The 21034-nt window shown below is 51.9% G+C and overlaps 1 protein-coding gene across 1 annotated transcript in view; it reads left to right on the plus strand.

Moving 5' to 3' along the window:
• Window positions 1-486: 486 nt before the first annotated feature.
• Window positions 487-21034, plus strand: part of LRRC38 (leucine rich repeat containing 38) — a 36114-nt gene continuing 15566 nt past the window's right edge. The window contains exon 1 of the mRNA XM_069544906.1: window positions 487-1822. Within this exon, the coding sequence (XP_069401007.1) occupies window positions 1177-1822 (646 nt within the window). The 5' untranslated portion in view covers window positions 487-1176. The remainder of the gene's footprint in view (window positions 1823-21034) is intronic.

A 21034-nucleotide genomic window follows, 5' to 3' on the forward strand; every position in this document is an offset into this window, starting at 1 on the left:
GAGAGGGAAGAGAGTTTGATTTGAGGGGTGGGTGAAGTGATGAGGGCTAGACTCACATACTACTTGCTGTCCTCTCTGACCACCTTCCTTGGGGACAAAAGCTGGGGTTTTGCTGGGGAGAGGGTAGAAATTACCAGGGAAGAGCTCATCCTTAAACTCTTTCTCTTGACTCTGTCTTCCTCCCCCCAAGCTGGAGTCATACATATTACTGTCTCCCATTTGACAGACGGGGTGCACGGGGTCCAGAGAGGAGGAAGTTACAGGTACTGGGTCAACACAACTGGAAACCCGGGCCTCTGAGCCCAGCCAGGCGGCCTCTCGGTTAGGCCTTGGTTAGACCAGCAGAGGATCCGCGCCCGGTGGCTGCCAGGTCCCCTACACACTCGGGCCAGCGTGGAAACTGCTGACTGGCCCTGGCTTTCCTTCGGGCCACAGCGGGGGCCCTGGCAGCGCCCGCCTCAGTTGACCCCCCCAGCCTCCGTGAGAGGGGTTAAGTGCCGGCGGAGGAAAAGAGGTAGGAAGGTCAGCCACCCTGAAGCTCCCTGGAGCCCGCTGGAGCCCCGCCCAATGCCGGCTCGGCAGACCCGGGCACGGCCCCGCGAGAGCCTGCCAGAATTGCACCCGGCGCGGTGCCAGAGGGACCCAGGTTGCGCTCCCGTTTGCAGCAGGGGTGGCGCGCGGGGAGCGCGCTTTGGCACCTGGCGGGCTCGGGGCGGGGGGTGGGGGCACGCTCCCGACACGCCCTCAGAAATCCACTGGGCTTGGGGGCGCGTGGGAATTGAACTTGGTCGTCGAGTGTCCCGCGCCAAGCCTGCGCGACAGGTCTTATCTCCCGGTGACGGAAAGAAGCTGCCCGGGCGGGGCCGCGTTTGGCGACGGCCACTCCGCTACCCTTAGCACTCCCGCCTCTCCTCCGGGATTTTCCAGCGGGTTAATTTCCTGTTCGGGTAAATCCTTCGCGAGTCCGTCGCCCCTCCCTCCCTGGTCCCCCGTTCCCCCACCTCCGCCCCGGCCACTCGGGCTCCCCGGGTAGGTCCGCGCTGCGCTCCGTCGCCCCCGCGCTCCCGGGCGCACGCCCTCCCCGCGCCCGGCCTCCGGGGTCCCGCGAGCCGCCCCGCGCCAGGGCTCAGCCCCAGAGTCGCGTCCGCGCCGCCGCCGTTCGCGCGGGTCCAGGCCATGAGCCCCCGCGCCGCCGCCCGCGCCCCCACCGGCGCCGCCGCGGCGGCGCTGGGGCTCTTTAGCTTCCTGCTGCTGCTCCGGCCCGGACACGGGTGCCCCGCGGGCTGCTCCTGCACCGACCCGCACACCGTGGACTGCCGCGACCGCGGACTGCCCAGCGTGCCTGATCCCTTCCCCCTGGACGTGCGCAAACTGCTGGTGGCTGGTAACCGCATCCAGCACATCCCCGAGGACTTCTTCATCTTCTACGGCGACCTGGTCTACCTGGACTTCAGGAACAACTCGCTGCGCTCGCTGGAGGAAGGTACGTTCAGCGGCTCGGCCAAGCTCGCGTTCCTCGACCTCAGCTACAACAACCTGACCCAGCTGGGCGCCGGCGCCTTCCGCTCGGCCGGGAGGCTGGTCAAGCTAAGCCTGGCCAACAACAACCTGGCTGGTGTGCACGAGGCCGCCTTCGAGACCCTGGAGTCGCTGCAGGTGCTGGAGCTCAATGACAACAACCTGCGCAGCCTCAACGTGGCCGCCCTGACCGCGCTCCCCGCGCTGCGCACCCTGCGCCTCGACGGGAACCCCTGGCTCTGCGACTGCGATTTCGCCCACCTCTTCTCCTGGATCCAGGAGAACGTGTCCAAGCTGCCCAAAGGTGAGTCTGCGCGGGGGAGCTGGGGGGGGGGGGGCGGGTACGGAGGGACAGCTTGGGGAGAGGCTGCGACGGCCGGGTAGCCTCGGCGCAGCCCTCTGGGGCAGAGACCGGCATTAGAGACCTGGTCGCTCATGGCCACTGCCCTGAATGAGAGCTGCTTCTGGTGTAATCCTCGCACGTTCCCAGCCTGAACTTTTCCTGGGACTCTCCTAGAGAAGGAGAGTGGGGAGGGACACATTTGGAATTCTCTGGACTTTCTGGGCCTTGTTGCTGTGCTTTTCCCTTTGTTTACCTCCAACAATGTTTGGAACCTGGGTTTCCCAGATCGTCTCATGGGGCTTTGGCTCCTAGCACTGGTGGATGTAGGGCTGCCTAGGTGGCTCAGTGGTAAAGAATCCAAGTTTGATCTCTGGATGGGAAAGATGCCCTGGAGAAGAAAATGGCAACCCACTCCAGTATTCTTTTCTGGGAAATCCCATGGACAGAGGAGTCAGTGGGGTCGCAAAAGAGTTGGACAGGACCAAACGACAACAGTATCAATGATGGATGTGCCTTATTTCTGGGCCCCTCCTAAGTGGAAGACTCCCTACTGTGTGAGCAGCGACTCAGCACCGTTCTCAGTACCCTGAACATGGAGAGAGAGCTCACCAGTTCTAAGAGCTCTCTAATAGCTTCTGGAGCCTGAGCTGGTTTTGATTTCTCAGCTGCCAATTTGCTCTTCTGTCTAAAAGGGGTAAGGAATATTCCTGGTGAGGAATAAGAGCAGCCTGCAAAGAGCCAGTGGTGCAGTAAAGATTTGCAGTAGCTTTTCACCCAGATGTGAAATTGCTGAACAAAAATCTCCTGGGCTGGGACACCTTTTTGCTTGCCTGGTGCACTTTTTCTGTTGGTGACATAGACATACGTGCCTAGCTGGCAGACAGGAACATAAGGGCACAGTAGGTAAGGGGCCCTGTGAAGGCCAGGAGGAAGGAGGCAAAGGCAGAACTGAGAAGAGGAGACCCCAGCATCCATAAGGATGAGCCCAGAGCCAGTGGACTGTCCTTACCTTCAGTGGATTCCAGGCTTCCACTGGTGAGCATGTGAGTGTGGTCCCAGCAGCGAGCCCTCAGAGCCAGACTCCGCCTCCCACCTTGCCTCTGGGGGCTTGGCAGAATAGGAAGCAGAGCTAAGACCCACAGTAAAAAAGGTGACATTGATATGGATTTATCTTTGAGAAATATATATATATATATATATATATATATATATATATATGTATGTATTTCCATTTATTGAGAATTCAAGGATGCTGCTCATCTATGTCCTGAATTCCTGTGCTCACTTATTCATTCCGTACTGTCACTAAACACACATCCCAGGCAATCATTTCTCTCCTGAGCTGACACTTTCAGCCTAGGCTGGCTCTCCCACACCAGCAAGTTCTAAAAAGACCTGACGTGCAAGGTGCAGAGTCCCCCAGCTTTACACTTTGCCTTCATTTACTGTCTCGCTCCCCAGACCCTCCCCACCAGAAGACTGTCCTGGAGACAGGGAGGTCCAGGTGCAGACCTCATTGTGGAATGGGGGTTCACCCTGGTTTTAATAGCTTCTGCCTTTGCTTCTTGGTGGTGTTGGCATCATGAACCCCCATTGTCAGCTGAGGGAGTATAATTGGTTCCCACTGTTATTCACATGAGGACTTGGTGTTATGGGTCAGGAGCTGTGAATTTCAGTCTCATTTCTGCTATGGATGGCTGTGACCTTGACCAGGACATGTGTCCTGTCTGGGTCTCAGTTTTTTCATTTCTAAAGTACTTTAATTGACCTCTTAGGTCTCTATAGAGCCCTGAATTTGGAAGGCATAGATTGGAGATCTGGCTTAAAAGTTGAGTGACTCTGGGCATGTCACTTAAGTTCTTTGAGCCTCCCTCCTCTTTCTTCTGGGTGAAATTGACACACAGGAATGCTGACCAATATGTCTGACTGGTGATTGTCAGTATCAGAGTGATTTAATGTGGGTAAATGAATGAGCAGTAAAAATAGAAAGGGCTTTCCAGGTGGCTCAGAGGTAGAGAATCTGCTTGCCAATGCAGGCTACATGGGAGAAGTGGGTTCAATCCCTGGGTAGGGAAAATCCCCTGGAGTAGGAAATGGCAACCCCCTCTAGTATTCTTGCCTGGAAAATTCCATGGACAGAGGAGCCTGGAGGGCTGACGTCCATGGGGTTGCACAGAGTCAGACACGATGAGGCATCTGAGCACCCATGAGCACGCAAGAATAGCAAATGTTATTCTTCCTCTTGTCCATAATATAGGAAAGCAAAGAGCCACCAGATGGAGACCTGGGGGTTAAGGATGGATGGGTCCAGAGCAAGGAAGAATGTCCAGGCCCCGGTGGAGGGTTGGTCTCCTTCAGGGAGGGAAGATGGAGGCGGCAGGAGGACAGCTTGGGGGCTCCCGGCGTCTCATGGGGTGAAGTACGAGAACATCTGTGACCTCACTGCCCGTGGCCTGTGGCCAGAGCAGAGTCTTCAGCTCTGTGAACCAGAGCGGGGCAGGGGGTGGGGTGGGTGGGTGAGTGTGGAGCACCTAGTCTAGGCCTTGAGGTGAGAGAGCTGGGTTCTGATGTGGACTCTGATTGTGACCCTCGGCAAGTCCCAGATCTCCCTGTGCCTCCGTTTCCCTGCCCTAACTTCAGGCTGAAGAACAGAATCCGAGAGCAGGTTTGCGGTGAGGGTTGTGTGAGGTCCTCTCTGTCAAGGGCACAGTGATTTTAGCAAGGAGTAGGTGATGGTCAAGCACGAATCGCTCCTTTCCCTCATGCATTTCCCTCATGCATTCGGGCCTCTCACATTTCACAGAGGCGTCTGGTGAGGGGCTGAGAGCGCAGGCTCCAGCCCAGACCTGCTTGGCTCAGACGCTGTCTCTCCCTCTTGCTAGCTGTGTGCGCTTCTGCCTTCCAGTTTCCTCTCCTGTAAAATGCGAATCATGCTAGCTCCCACCTCGCAGGGCTGTGGAGAGGGTGAGAAAGGTAGCCTCTATAACAGGGTCCCCAGCCTCGGGGATCTAATGCCTGATGATCTGAGGTGGAACTGATGTCATAATAATAGAAATAAAGCGCACAATAAATGTAAAAGCGCTTGAATCATCCCCAAACCACCCCATCCCCTGCCCTCTGGTCTGTGGATAAATTGTCTTCTGTGAAACTGGTCCCTGGTGTCAAAAAGATTGGGAACTATGAAAAAAAAAACAAAAAAAGATTGGGAACTATGGATCTACAAGGTACTTAGAACAGTGCTGGATACATGGGAACTACCAATAAGCATTAATACTGTTATTACCCTGTTTTGTCCAGAAGGCCTGGAGAGCTGATGGGAGTGACTTGCCCAAGGTCATACAGAGAGTTAAATACAGATGAAGGTGGGTGGATCAGGACCTCTTGGCTCCTGGCCTCCTGGAAGTTGGAGTCCATCCACTTCCTGCCAAGGAAACTAGGCTCCTTGGGGCACAGGCTCTAGGGGTTTCTAGGTAGGGCCTAAGTAGGAGAATTCAGAGGAAACAGCAGAGACCTGCCCCCTTCCCAGCAAAGCCCTTGCCATTACCTCCTCTGCCCCTTCCTCCTCCAGAAAAACAAACCAGGCAGAACCAGTGACCTTGACAAGCTCTGACAGCGCAAAAACATGATGCCTGCCAGGTGAACCTCTGCGCGGATGGGAGCGCTTGGTTACTGGTGGAACACCACGGGGTCGGCCGGTCCCCTCTGTGCAGACTCCTGCAGGGCTCTGCTTTCAGGGGCAGAGGGGTCTGGGGGAGCCGGCCTGCTGGGGCTGGATCTGAAGGAAGGCTCACCGGCCAACTTGGCAACAACAAGCAAGCAAACAAACCCCAAGCAAGAAAACAAACAAAATCCCAGGATGCTAATTCACTCTGAATTTCAGGTAAACAATGCATAACATTTTAGTATAAGTATATCCTGTGCAACATTTGGGATATTCGCACACATAGAATTATTTGTTGTTTTTTGAAATTCACGTCACTGGCCATCCTGTGTTTTATCAATTGGCTTCCCTGATAGCTTAGCTGGTAATGAATTCACCTGCAATGCAGGAGACCCCGGTTTGATTCCTGGGTTGGGAAGATTCCCTGGAGAAGGGATAGGCTACCCTCTCCAGTATTCTTGGGCTTCCCTTGTGGCTCAGCTGGTAAAGAATCCGCCTGCAATGAGGGAGACCTGGGTTTGATCCCTGGGTTGGGAAGATCCCCTGGAGAAGGGAAAGGCTACCCACTCCGTATTCTGGCCTGGAGAATCCCATGGACTGTATAGTCCATGGAGTGGCAAAGAGACAGACACGACTGAGCAACTTTCACTTTCACTACCTTCTGGTAGCAGTTTGTGGTTTACCAGGGCTGTCTTTTTTTAAATAAAATACCCGTGCCTGGCAAGTTACCTTTACCCTCAACTGGCCACTGAGTGTGAGGTGCAAAGAAAAGAAGTGGTTTGCACAAGTTCACGTTGTTAGTGGCTGATATAAGCACGCACTCAGGGGTGTCTGACTCCACTCCTAACTCTTTGTGATGGCCTAGAACAGGAGGGCAGGAAGAGCGCCTGCTCTATTCTACCATCCCTGACTCCCCTGGGGGACAGCTGGCTGCCCTTCCAGCCCCAGATTCCACTCCAGGTCTGGTGGTTCTCCCAGGAGCCAGTAGGTTCTGGGCCAGGTAGGACACTGTGCCCTCAAGGGAACAGTGACCATCCTTCTTTGAGTCTACCTGCAGACTCAAAGGAGCTCCGAACCTGGAAGATACAGACATGGGAACTCAGGTGACAGTGGGGTAGAGAGGGAGAGAAGGGGAGGGTCTGGGAGACAGGGAAGTGGCAGGACAGCACCCTTCTTGGGAGATGGTGATCTTTAAAGCCCTTTGGTCCCTCTCCTTGTCTTCTGTTCACAGCAGCCCAACGAGGTGGTTGGAAATGAAAACACACAGGTGGTGAGGAGCCTCTGTGTGCTGATCCCTGGGGAGTTTGTTTGACATGCAGATTCCTGGGCCCCCAGACCCACTGAATGTTGGCCTGGTGCATGAGGCCTGGGCGTCTGCATTTTAGGTGCTGCCACCTCCTGAAGGGCTTCCCAGGTGGCTCAGTGGTAAAGAATCACCCTGCAGTTGGAGAACTGGGTTTGATTACAGGGTCAGGAAGATCCCCTGGAGAAGGAAATGGCAACCCACTCCAGTATTCTTGCCTGGATAATCCCCATGGACAGAGAAGCTTGGCAGGCTACAGTATATGAGGTTGCAGAAGAATTGGACATGACTTAGTGACTAAACAACAACATTCCCTGAAAGGGGCTTGCAGTGTACACGCTCTCTAAGCTTGAAAAACGCTGCTGGAGGGAGCAGGCTTTGTGCGGCAGCTGTGGAAATGCTGTGTGACGTTGTAGGACTTTCCTGTCTCTCTGTGCCTCAGATTTTTCTTTTATAAACAAAGGCATGTGAGTGGGAGGATTTTAAGGTTCCTTCCAACTCTAAAATTCTATGGTTTCAAGGGAAGGGAAGATGGTCAGTGTCTTAAAGGTTAGGAAGCGGAGGCCTGGGAAGATCAGGCCCCTCCAGAGACCTCACTGCTAGAATCCAGGGGCCGCAGTCTCTGTGTGGTAGGGAGGGGGTAAGAGCACCTAGGAAGCCTGGGGTTCTGGGCTCACAGTTCATCCCATGTGACCCAGCCTTGCTCCTGGAGCCTTGGGCAGGAAAGGCCACTGGGTATGAGGAATCATGGCTCAGTGATAAAGAATCTGTATGCCAGTGCAGGAGACACAGGAGATGCAGGTTTGATCCCTGGGTTGGGAAGATCGTCTGGAGTAGGAAAAGCAACCCACTTCAATAATCTTACCTGGGAAGTCCCATGGACAGAGGAGCCTGCTGGGCTACAGTCTATGGGGTCGCAAAGAGTCGGACACAACTGAGACTAAGCATACATACACACATCTTACTGGGGCTTCCCAAGTGATGCTAGTTGTTAAGAACCTGCCTGCCAATGCAGGAGGCATGAGACGCAGGTTTGATCCCTGGTTGGGAAGATCCCCTGGAGGAGGGCATGGCAACCCACTCTGCAGAATCCCATGGACAGAGGAGCCTGGCGGGCTATAGGCCATGGGGTGGCAAAGAGTTGGACGCGACTGAAACGACTTAGCAGACACACACAGAGTGCATATTTTCCTTGTGCTTATACACCTAAGAGAACCACGTTCCTGGCAGACGTAGATCGAGGTCTCACTCGCTCTTTCAAGTGGCCTGCCTCCCGCTGTTGACAGGTCTGTACATGTCCTGGTGCCACAGGCGCTTGTATTTCTAACTTGTCTCTTAATTAGAGTTGAGTCCTCAGTGTCACCTTTCAGCATCCCCAGTGTCCTGGCTGGGTGTCAGCTTTTATGGGCACTGTGCTCTGGAGTTCCAGGGAGAGTCGGCTGTAGACATGACCCAAGACAACCGCTTGTCTCTTTTCTTGCTGGAGTGCCCCACCCAGTCCTGATACTCTGTCCCAAATGCTGGATCTTTCTGGAAATGACACCTTCATCCTGCTGCTGTTGCTCTTTAGTTACTAAGTCGTGTCTGAGTCTTTTGAGCCCAGGGACTGTAGCCCGCCAGGCTCCTCTGTCCATGGGATTTTCCAGGCAAGAATACTGGAGTGGGTTGCCATTCTCTTCCCGGGGAATCTTCCCGCCCCAGGGATTGACCTTGCGCCTCCTGCATCACAGGCTGATTCTTTACTTCTGAGCCACCTGGGAAGCTGGGGTGCTCTATCAATTAACTCAAAGGGCAACCTCATTGCTGGGCCAGTGGGTCAGAGGACCTGCCTCTCTGCCTGGCATGGACAGCCCTAGGGGAGCAGTTGGCAGTCTGTTCTGGAGAGGCCTGTGGCACTGTCACCTGAAGCTGGCCAGCTGCCAGCTGTCTCAGATCCTGCAAGATTTAGGCCTTTCAGCCAAGTGGCTGTCCATTGCCCTCTGTCCCAGAATCCTGTGGTCCCTGATGTAGCTGAGAATGAGGTGCTTGGCCGGTCTTGTCACCACCAGGCTGGCGGTGTGATGGTGGCCCAGAAGGACCTCCATGTAGGCTGGTTGTCATGAAGACCTGGAATCGGGTGTGTTCGTGGTTACTTGAGTCAAATTGTATCCTGAACACCGTCACTGTAAGATCACAGCAGAGTGTATCACTCCAGTCCTGGGACTGTTCTGGGCTCCTGCCCTCAGGTCTTCGCCAAGCTGTGCCAGCCACTTCCCCAATTCTCCCCCCAACCCCACCCCCCACCTTCCCATCCTCATCTCTACTTCTCTGCCTTTCTGGTTCCTACTTAACCTTCCAGCCTCCAACCCTCTGGGCCTCGAGGCTGCATTGGGAGGCTGGCCTGTGCAACCTGATTGGATCCTGTGTTACCTCTACAATCACTGCTCGACCTGCCAGTTTGCAGGTCTGGCCGGTTTTGAGGGCACAAAGTGTTTCTTTTTCTCCTTGAACCCCCAGCAGTTGGTGCACTAAATGACGTGTTTGGAAACCTGATGGATTGCATTGCACTTGGAACAAACCAGCTCCTTCCTGTGTCCTGAGAGGGTCCATCCACAGCCCAGCCACACCAGCCTTCCTCTGTCCTGGGAACAGAGCAGGTGCTTGTGACCAACCAGGACCTCCTAAATTATGGCTTTCTTGCCTGCTGAGATGGTCCTACCTCCCCATGGCTGTGTCTCCCTCATTATCAGGTCCCCATGAGATGTCCCCTTCTCAGAGAGGCCTTCCCTGATCACCCCACCCAAACAGTACCATCCCCACCCCACTCACTGTTGTCGTATCTCCTTGTGTCTGTGGCATCGCGCTTGTAGAGTCCACATTATCTTGGTCACAAGTCTTGTTGCTCTAGAAGCATGAGCTCCAGAGTCGTACGTTCCCTGCAGTGTCCTCAGGAACTGGGCCTTGCCCAGCAGAGAAGGGTCTCTGAGGGGCCGCGGGCATGTGTGAGTGGACGAACGCACACTCCTGGGGCCTCTGTCACAAGGGCCATCAGGGGACAGGCCAACATCACTGCCCTTGGCTTTTACCCCCACCACCCCCCTGCCCGCCTGTGGTCAGCCAAAGACACCCAGATCACCTTTCAGCAGGGGCAGAGGCCTGGAGTGGGGGTTCTCTGGGCTCCATTAGCAGATCCTGCTCAAACCCTCAGGTGGTTGCTGTGAAGGAGGGAGGGGGCCAGCTGCACCTACCCCATCTGTGAGAGCAGTGCTGGCAAGAGAGTGGGGCCGCCTTCGTCCGGGGAGTCTGTGAGCCTCTGCCCTGGCGAGGTGCAGTGTGAGTGGCTGGGGGAGAGGGTTCAGGACGCCGAGACCACAGATCCGTTTACCCTGCTGAATCGGAAACCTGCTTCATCTGGCGCAAGCAAACAGAAAGGTGTCTTGTAAAGATGTGGGTGTGTCGCCAGGAGCCCAAAGTCCTAAACAGTTAGGCCCAGGGAGCTGGCGGGTGAGACCTAGGAGGCTGCAGGGAACACAGCGCCTCCCTCTTTCACTCTCTGCTTCTCACACCATCTCTCTTTAACTTTCTATTTTATAGTCACGTGTAGCTGATTCAGAGCTTCCCTGGTGGCTCAGAGGTAAAGAGTCTGCCTGCAGTGCAGGAGCTGCAGGAGATACAGGTTTGATCCCTGGATTGGGAAGATCCTCTGGGGGAGAGCATGGCAACCCACTCTGGAGAGTCCCATGGACAGAGGAGCCTGGGGGGCTACAGTCCATAGGGTCTCAAAGAATTGGACACGACTGAAGTGACTTAGCACACATGCACACATGGCCGGTTAACAATGTTGTGATAATTTCAGGTGACAGCAAAGAGACTCAGCCATACATATGTGTATCCATTCTCCCCCAAACTCCCCTCCCATCCAGACTGGCATGTAACATTGAGCAGAGGTCCCTGTGCGCACATCGTCTTTTAGTCTCCTCTTCATATATTAATAGGCTTCCTCAGTTTTTCCCATGCATGTGACAAAATAATACGCTGCTCCATTCATGGGACCAGCTGAGGCCAGGCGAGATGTGCTGTCCTGGTTCCAATTTCCAGATCTGAGAGGAGGCTCTGGGGGGCGGAGCTTAGGGATGGGGGCTGGGCAGACCACCCTCTAGGCATGGAGCTAGGCATGCATGACTCTGGCCGGGCTTCCTGTGAGCTGATCCTGGGCCCTGGTGTCCCCTCTGTCAAATGCAGGTGATAGCATCTGCCCTTTGACCTCATATGAAGTGACATCATATGAAGATGCTCAGAGTACAGCTTCCTCCAGCACTGCACATAGAAGCCGTTGTTTTCTTCCTTATCCAGTTCATAGAAATGTGGACAAACAGGCTTACAAATCCCCCTGGATTTAAGCATTGCCTGTTAAATCCCAGATGTCCACAATCCATGCAGACGGGCATTAGCCGTGTGTTCACAGCACGTCCTCCCAGGGGCTCTCAGCCTGTCTCCTCTGCTTCAGAAGGTGCCCAACAAAGAGCCCCCAGTGCCTTATCTCCTTCATCCTCCAGGTTGGCCATGGGGATAAATGCCAGAGGCAGGAGTCAGGACCTCAGAGGAGCTGCGGGCCACTGAGGATTAAGGGGCAGCTTCTCAGACATGAACCCAAACCAGAGATCTAGGAATTTGGTTCCTGTCCCTACTGCTTTGTTGGCCAGCAGTCGACCTGAGTCGCATCCTCTTTCTCAGTTGCTCTCGATAATGAACAGTTACCCCAGATGCCCCCGGGGGCTGTGGGTGGGAGTCCTCAGAGGAGGTGGGATACAAGGAGAACCACAAGCACATTAGAAAGAGTTTGGAGCTCTGCACTGACTAGACTCCCCAGAACGTAGTGGTGTCTGAGTTCCTCTGTCAGCTGCAGACCCGGGGGCTGGATGACCTGGAAGGCTTCTTCTAGCTCTGATTCTGGCTGCCTCTGCACCCTCTCCAGCCAGCCTCCTCCAGGTCATGGAATGAGAAGGTCCGACAGCCCCTTGTCCCCAGCATCCAGCAAAGGTCTCCTGGGCGGGCTCCCTTGACACTGGCCCCACCACCCTGGCAGCTCTCTTTCAAATCAGCAGGTACAAGAGTATGTTCTCTTCTGCCCCCACCACATTATTAGAAAGAATGGCATTGCTTTTTCACAAAACACCAAGGGGATGATTTCTCTTTTTAACATAAGCTTCCCTGGTGGCTCAGATGGTAAAGAGTCCACCTGCAGTGAGTGAGCCCTGGGTTCGATCCCTGGGTTGGGAAGATCCCCTGGAGAAGGGTGTGGCAACCCACTGCAGTATTCTTGGCTGGAGAATCCCCATGGACAGAGGAGCCTGGCAGGCTACAGTCTGTGGGGTTGCAAAGAGTTGGACACAACTGAGCAACTAAGCACAGAGAATCATGAATGATTATCTGCATCAGAAACGAAGATGTCACATGGTCCTGTTCAGGGCCTGAGGACTTAGAGCTGAAGGTCAGGACACCTGCTGCCATGTCCTTGACCTGGGCAGGTCATCTAACTTGTCTGGTATGTGGTTCCTTCATCTGTAACCCTGAGGTTTGTCAGGAACATCAGGGAAATCCTAATGTAAAAGGGCTTTAGGAAAAAATGGGGGTGTGCAGACATGGATATGACTGTCTTTTTTTTTTTTTTTACTTTGCTTTTTCCCCATGTGCTATATTATGTATTGGAGAAGGAAATGGCAATCCACTCCAGCACTCTTGCCTGGAAAATCCCATGGATGGAGGAGCCTGATAGTCTTAAAATTACTCATGGAAAGCTACTTAGATTTTTTTGTTTGAGTCTTAAAACCAGAATTAGGTGCTATTTATTTATTTTGTCTGTGCGGCATGTGGAATCTTACTTCCCCAACCAGGGATTGAGCCTATGCTCCTGGCATTGGAAGAACAGAATCTTAACCACTGCCTTGCCATGAAAGACCCCTGAAATGACTGTCTCTAAGGATGAAGTTTTATACTCACAGATGTCTAGAAACAGGAGAAATGGAAGCCTTGCAGGGCCACACGGGGAAGCAGCAGGGATGGTCAGGAGGCAGATGAGGTAAAAAGAAAGACAGATGAGGGTCTTTATGGTGGTTTTTGCAGGAAGGAATGGGTGAAGGGGGGTAAGCAGAGGAGGCAGGTTTAAGGTTGGCTAGTTTGAGTAATTTCAGGAAGCTCTCATTAAAAGGATGATCCCTAGCTATCTAGTACCTGGCCCTGCAGTGTTTGAGGGCAGGAAGATAAGAGTCTGGGATTGCAAGAATCTGATCAAAAGAGATGGGTGGGATATCAACTGGGGTTGGTAGGTTTGCATATCAAGGGTGTGCTCATTGGCAAGGATTTAGGAACTGGCCAGCACTGGGAGCGACAGTCCTTCCCCAAGTGGCAAGGCCCCAAGATGCCAAAGCTAAATAAAATATAGAACGTAAAAATCATGATGAATACAAGGGTCATTGCAGATATAATTGAGTGGTATTTTATTTAATCCAACATATCCAAAATGTTATACTTTCAACTTGTAATCAAAAGAAAACTCATTCATGAGCTATTTTCCCATTCTTTATTTCACACAAAGTCTTTAAAATCTGGGTGTGTTTTATACTTACAGCACATCTCAGTCCAGACTAGCTGCGATCAATTTCTCAACACGTGGCTGGTGGCCACTGTAGTGGATAGTATAGCTCTAAGTATACTAGTATCTTTCAAAGAGGTCAGTGCCAGGCTTACCCCATTTTACAGATGAGAACATCAAGGCACAGATGGGTCAACGTAACTTGGCTGAGGTCACCAGCCAAGAAGTGACAGAGGGAGAGATGAGCAGGGGTCTTTGTCACTAAACATTCCATGGCTTCTCAAATCTCATGTCAGAACAAGGTCCCTTAGGCACAAACCCACTCTCTTGTCCACAGCTCCTGCTTTAGCTTAGAACCAAACTCAGTGAGCCTCGCTAACTCAGAATCTTACCTTGGCTGAATCAAAGGTGACTTGAGTGTATTAGTGGAAGTCAGAGTTCAGTTCAGTTCAGTCACTCAGTCGTGTCCGACTCTTTGCCACCCCATGAATCGCAGCATGCCAGGCCTCCCTGTCCATCACCAACTCCAGGAGTTTACTCAGACTCACGTCCATCGAGTCAGTGATGCCGTCCAGCCATCTCATCCTCTGTCGACTCCTTCTCCTCCTGCCCCCAATCCCTCCCAGCATCAGAGTCTTTTCCAGTGAGTCAGCTCTTCACATGAGGTGGCCAAAGTACTGGAGTTTCAGCTTTAACATCATTCCTTCCAAAGAAATCCCAGGGCTGATCTCCTTCAGAATGGATTGGTTGGATCTCCTTGCAGTCCAAGGGACTCTCAAGACTCTTCTCCAACACCACAGTTCAAAAGCATCAATTCTTCAGCGCTCAGCCTTCTTCACAGTCCAACTCTCACATCCATACATGACCACAGGAAAAACCATAGCCTTGACTAGACGGACCTTAGTCAGCAAAGTAATGTCTCTGCTTTTGAATATGCTGTCTAGGTTGGTCATAACTTTTCTTCCAAGGAGTAAGTGTCTTTTAATTTCATGGCTGCAGTCACCATCTGCAGTGATTTTGGAGCCCCCCAAAATAAAAATCTGACACTGTTTCTGCTGTTTCCTTATCTATTTCCCATGAAGTGATGGGACTGGATGCCATGATCTTAGTTTTCTGAATGTTGAGCTTTAAGCCAACTTTTTTGCTCTCCTCCTTCACTTTCATCAGGAGGCTTTTTAGTTCCTCTTCACTTTCTGTCATAAGGGTGGTGTCATCTGCATATCTGAGGTTATTGATATTTCTCCCAGCAATCTTGATTCCAGCTTGTGTTTCTTCTAGTCCAGCGTTTCTCATGATGTACTCTGCATATAAGTTAAATAAGCAGGGTGACAATATACAGCCTTGACGTACTCCTTTTCCTAATTGAAACCCTGTTGAAAACAAGTTCACCTCCTATTTTAGGCTCTTCTGAGACTTTATCTGGAACAATGACACCTCCCTGCTTGCCAGACAGATATCAAGTTGTGTCTTTCCTCCGCTCAGAACTCTCCAGTAACTCCCATGTTGCTGAGATTAGAAGCCAAGTTTCTTCCAAGGGCTTCCCCACCCTCTCTGCAATCTGACCTCCTTTCTTTCTGGCCTCATTTCCTACTACTCTCTTTCATTCACTCTAGTCCAGGCACCCAGGCCCCATGTTGCTTCCCAAACGTCACAGGCATATTCCTACCTCAAAGCCTTGCTGTTCCCTCCACCTGGACCGCCCTTGTCCTGATGTCCACATGACGTTCGCCCTGGCTCCTTTTAGCTGCTTGCTCAAATGCTCATGGAGCCTTTCCTCCCAGCCCCAGTGAGCTCTGAGACCTGCCACCTCCAGCTATCTTTCTCTCCCTACTCTCCTTTTTCTTTATTACACCTGTCACCTCCTGCTGCATAACACATCTTACTGATTAACTTGTGGTCTGTCCATTTCCCCTCACTAAATTGTAGTCACAAATTATTTTTTCCACTGTTTTTACTCCAAGGCTGGCATGTATTAGGTACTCAATATGTTTTTTATTTTTTTGGCTGTGCTGTGCGACATGTGGAATCTTAGTTCCCTGACCAGGGATCAAACTCGTGCCCTCTGCATTGGGAGTGTGGAGTCATAACTGCTGGATCACCTGGAAAGTTCCCTTCAGTATGTGTTTGCTGAATGAATGAATGGCTCATTGATGGGTGCTAACACCAGGCAAAGGGGAGAAGAGCAGAGAGGAGGCAGTCTCTAGGATCACCCTCTTATTTAGATGAACTAGTTTGGTAAACTGATTCTCATCAACATATTAGTGATTTGTGAGTTAACCAGGAATAGACACAGTAAAGGCAGAAGGAAGGGACCTCTGCTTACCACGGAGGCATAGTCTGCATAGAATTCCAGACACGGGGATGCTCAGGTGGAGGAGGCCTGGTGGGAAGGTCAGAGCCCCAGGCCTCATCAAATTACCGCTTCTGAGCAGTTACCTGGGCTTCCTGTCTCTTACAGGATGCCAGATATTCTTTGTATTTGGACAGCAAGACCATGTTGACATAGGGAAATGGATATTTAACTAAGGAGAGATGTGGAAGGACATAATCCCTGTTGTCAGATGTTTGAGGAGCTGTCATGCAATGTAGGAGACCTGTTTTGGCCTCAGAAGATGGACCTGTGGCTTCAAACTACAAGGAGACTGATTTTGATGCACTGTAAGGAGGAAGAGCTAGCTGTTAGGGCTCTGCAAATGGGCTGCCTGGGTAGAGAGTGAAGTTGCCATCCTTAGAGGCATTCAAGCAGAGACCAAATGACCACTTGGTGGTGGTGCTAAAGGGAGCATTAAGGAATGGGTGAGATTTCTGCCCACGGTGCTTCAGTCCTCTGAATCTGGCTTTCTGAGGTTGTTTTCATTTTCTCCTGGTTCTCTGGCTAGAGAAGCATGTCTTGAAGGAAGCTCCAGCATGCTGGAAGTCCAGTGACTGTCTGTCTTGATGGCTGGACCAGTTGCTCCACCTTTCTTTTTTCCCCTTCCTCGCCCATGCTTCTTTCTGAACCTAAATAGACAAAGTTTTTAAGTCGTGCAGCTGGAGAGAAATTCAGAGCCCCTAGCCCCTTGCTTATTGCAGGTTTGGCTCTGCTTATGCCAGTCACTGTAGGAAACCAGATCACTTGCCAACTATCAGAACTGGTTTCTAAAATGTATCATGTGTGTCCAGTTCAGGTGGCTTAGTGGTAAAGAATCCACCTGCCAATGCAGGAAACATGAGTTTGATCCATGGGTCAGGAAGATCTCCTGGAGAAGGAAATGGCAACCCACTGCAATATTCTTGCCTGGAAAATCCCATGGACAGAGGAGCCTGGCAGGGCTACAGTCCATGGGGTCACAAAGAACTGGACATGAATTAGTGACTAAACAGCAGCAACAACAACAACGCCATGCCAATTCATGTTCAGCTCCCTTTGAACCAGGATACTGGTCTTTTGGGGCTCTCCCCAAAGCCCACATAATCCGAGCTTCCAGACGCAGCAGGAATGCCCCCTGTATATGCCACCAGCTTCTTCCCTTCACTTATCTGTGAATATTTGTCATCCTTCTGTTCTATGCTCCAGAGAGCCCGGCTCCAGGGGCTCTGTCACTAACCATCACGTGGCTTCCCAAATCTCATATCAGAAGCCAAGGGCTCTTAGTTACAAGCCTATCCTCTTGGGTCCAGAGCCTCTAAATTAGTCAGTGAGCTTCCCTGATCCAGAACCTGCTCTTCAAGGGTGTAAACCAATGATGACTTGAACAGCTTAGTGGAAACCAAAGGAAGCTAGACGCCTATGAGGACAAATTCAGCTCCCAGTCTCGAGGACATAATAGTGCACCTGACAAGGGCTCGGACCTCGTGGAGGGAACATTCCAGAAGACTCAGAAAAGCTTAGATAATGGGGTTATCTTGTCTGCTTTTCTTTCAGATAGGAAACTGTGGCTCAGCGACACTGAGTGACTTGTCCAAAGTCACACAGCAAACTAATGAAAATCTAAGACAAGTGCCAAAGCCCCTGTTTCCTGGGCTGGGTGATTCCCTCACCTTGTAGGGCAGGCACTAGAGGGGGTTTTGGATTTAGATCCGCTGTGATTGGAACCCTGAGCCTTTATTTACTAGCTGTGTGAGCCTGGGCAGGTTGCTTAACCTTTCTGTGCTTCAGCTTTCTCATGTGTAAAATATGTGCTTAGTCACTCAGTCGTGTCCAACTCTTTGCGACCCCAAGGACTGTAGTCCACCAGGCTCAACTGTCCATGGGGATTCTCCAGGCAAGAATACTGGAGTGGGTTGCCATGCCCTCTTCCAGGGGACCTTCCCAACCCAGGGATCGAACCCAGACTCATGCATTGCAGGCGGATTCTTTACTGTCTGAGTCACCAGGGAAGCTCAAGAACTCTGAAGTGGGTAGCCTATCTCTTTTCCAGGGGATCTTCCCGACCCAGGAGTCGAACCGGAGTCTTCTGCATTGCAGGTGGTTTCTTTACCAGCTGAGCTAATACTCACAAGTCTGTCAAATGGGTCAAAGCATATGGGTCAAGTAACCCCTGTGACAAGCTTAGCACAGTGCCTGGCAAACAGAACGCTGTTCATAAATGCCGGCTATTACTATTATCAGCTATAGATGAAGGCCTGTATTACCGCCATAAGAACGAGCAGTTCCAGAGGCTCACCCTGAGCCACAGACGTGGCTATCACTGCAGGTGCTGGATCCTGGGGGTCCCTGTGGCCCCTGCTGTCAGAGGAAAGTGAAAGTGAAAGCGAAGTTGCTCAGTTGTGTCCAACTCTTTGCAACCCCATGGACTGTAGCCACCAGGCTCCTCCATCCATGGAATTTTCCAAGCAAGAGTAATGGAGTGGGTTGCCATTTCCTTCTCCAGGGGCTCTTCCTGACACAGGGATCGAACCCGGGTCTCCCACATTGCAGGCAGATGCTTTACCATCTGAGCCACCTGGAAAGCCTTCCTCTGCTGTCAGAGGAAACATAAATCTAACAACAACAACAAAAACAGTCTGGTTCACGACTTCCTAGAAAAATCAGAGCTCCTGTGTTGGTAAATTGTTTCAGAGCGGTTTGGGCATAGGAAGAATGTTCCCTGAAAGGGAAGTGCCAGCACTCATGGGGAGAGGTCCCAAGCTGCATGGGTGGGGATGGCCACATGTCACTCCAGAGAGATACAGGCAAGTGAAGTCCAACCAGTGATGCGAGCGAGGCCAGTCACGACAGTCTGCCACGGTGTCATGGAAAGAAGATGGGCTTTGGTGACGGCCAGGCCTGCCCTTAAGTCCAGACCCTCGCAGATGAGTTGTATGACTTCAGGCAGATCATACAGCTTCTTGGAGCCCCGGTCATTGCATCTAGAACCTACCCCATATTTGTACCCATGTTCTTAGCAGCACTGTTCAAATGACTGAAGGGTGGGAGTGACGCAGGTGTCCGCTGATGGATGAATGGACAAACAGGATGTGGCCCATCCATACAATGGACCACAAAGACGGAAATTCATGGGACTTCCCTGGTGGTCCAGTGGTTAAGACTTCACGGTCCAATGCAGGGGGTGCAGGTTCAATCCCTGGTCAGGGAGCTAAGATCCTGCATGCCTTACTGGCCTAAAAGCCAGAACAAACACGACAGAAGCAATATTGTAACAAACTCAATGAAAAATGGTCCACATTAAAAATTAATCTTTGAAAAAGCAGAAGGAAATTTTGCCACATGCTACCACATGGATGAACCTTGAGGACGTGATGCCCGTTGGAAGGGCCAGTCATAAAAGGACAAAGACTGTATCATCCACTTACTTGAGGCACCTTAGAATAGTCGATTGCATAGACACAGAATGGTGGTTGCCAAGGGCTGAGAGGAGGGAGGGGTGGAGGGCTCGTGCTTAACAGGAAGAGGGATTTAGTTTTGCAAGATGAACAGCGCTCTGGAGGTGAATGGTGGGGAGGGTTGTACACATTGTAGATGTACTTTATGCCACTGAATTGTACACTTAAACATGGTTAAGATGGTACATTTCAGATTATGTATATTTTACCACAAAATTTAAATTAAAAAATGGGACAGGAAAAAAAAATAGCCCAAAGCAGGGCATCACAGCCTCGATCCTGCTGGCACAGCATCCATGCACTCAGTCGTGTCCAGCTCTTTGCGACCCCGTGGACCGTAGCCAGCCAGGCTCCTCTGTCCTTGGGATTTCCCAGGCAAAGATACTGAAGTGTGTTGCGGTTTCCTCCTCCAGGGGATCTTTCTGATCCAGGGATTGAGCCTGTGTCTTCTGTGTCTCCTGCACTGCAGATGGATTCTTTACCATCAGGATTCTTTAGCCATCAGGAAAGCCCCTCCTGTTGACATTATGGGAAAGAACCCACCTGTCAATGCAGAAGACGAAACAGATGTGGTTCAATCCCTGGGTCTGGAAGGTCCCCTGGAGGAAGGCATGGCAACCCATTCCATTATTTTTGCCTGGAGAATCTCATGGATAGAGGAGCCTGGCCAGCTGCAGTCCTTGGGGCTGCAAAGAGTTGTACACGACTGAAACGACTTAGCTCACATGCACGTGATGCTGGCGTTACGGAGGTCATCATGGGCACTGAGTGTTTAGCAGCAGCCATACCATCTACCCACTAGCACTGCACCCAGTTTCGAGGACCAAAAACATCTCCAGCCATTGTCAGATGCCTGCTGAGGGGCAAAATCACCCCCAGATGAGAACCACTTTTCTATAGGGCTGTTGAGAAGAGGATTAAAGGACATGATGGTGCAGTACTTATCATGATTCCTGGTAAATGGTAAGTGTTTCAATAAATATTACTTCCCCACAGAAGTAATCTGAAGTACCCACTTAATGCACACACTTCTCATCACCCTCAGAACACTCAAGCATCACTTCTTCCAACTGGCCAGTGAGCCCAATGGCAGATATTAACTGGGGACACTGGGTGCTCAGAGGGGCGGGTCCAGGAAGGGAGCTGCAGCTGGTGTCTCTGAGGAGCATGGAGCATCGTCACCATGGGTGGTGGGAGATACCAGCCTCTTGGGGGCAGTCTTAGTTTTCCTCATGCTGGTCTTGCCAGAAAGATCTAACTAGTTCATTAGTTATCATAAGTAGACACAGGTTGGTGACCTCAGAACTCAGCCCAAGGTCCAACTGGTAGCAAATGTCTGTTATTGATAGTGGAGGCGGCAGCAGCAGTGGTGGTGGTAGATGGAGGTGGGCATCAGGGTGGAGATGGTAGTCATGGGGGGGTGGACATGGGAGAGGTGGGTATGAGGGTGGAGATGGTGGACATGGGCGAGATGGCCGTCAGGGTGGAGATGGTGGGTGTAGCAATGGTGGTGATGGGTCAAGATGACAGCAGTGGTGGTGGTAGCGGAAATGCTTGCATGCTTCCCAGAGGATAAAACTGCAAGCCATCTCTGCATGAAATGACCATCTCTGTCATTCCTTACCAGGGGGAAGACAGGCCAGGAAAACTGCATTGGGAGGCAGTCGGTTTTCCATGCTTATGTGTGTGACTGAGGTTGGTGTCTGGAGGTTTGGGGTGGGATTCAGGCTGGAGTGGAGGGCAGCAGACACAAGTCACAGTCCTGGTGCAGGATCCACCCTTTCTATAGGACGTGCTCTGTGGAGCCAGGACCAAGCAGGAGCCCTTGACCTG

The sequence above is a fragment of the Ovis canadensis genome, chromosome 12, assembly GCF_042477335.2.
Source record: "Ovis canadensis isolate MfBH-ARS-UI-01 breed Bighorn chromosome 12, ARS-UI_OviCan_v2, whole genome shotgun sequence".
Classification (NCBI taxonomy): Eukaryota; Metazoa; Chordata; class Mammalia; order Artiodactyla; family Bovidae; genus Ovis; species Ovis canadensis.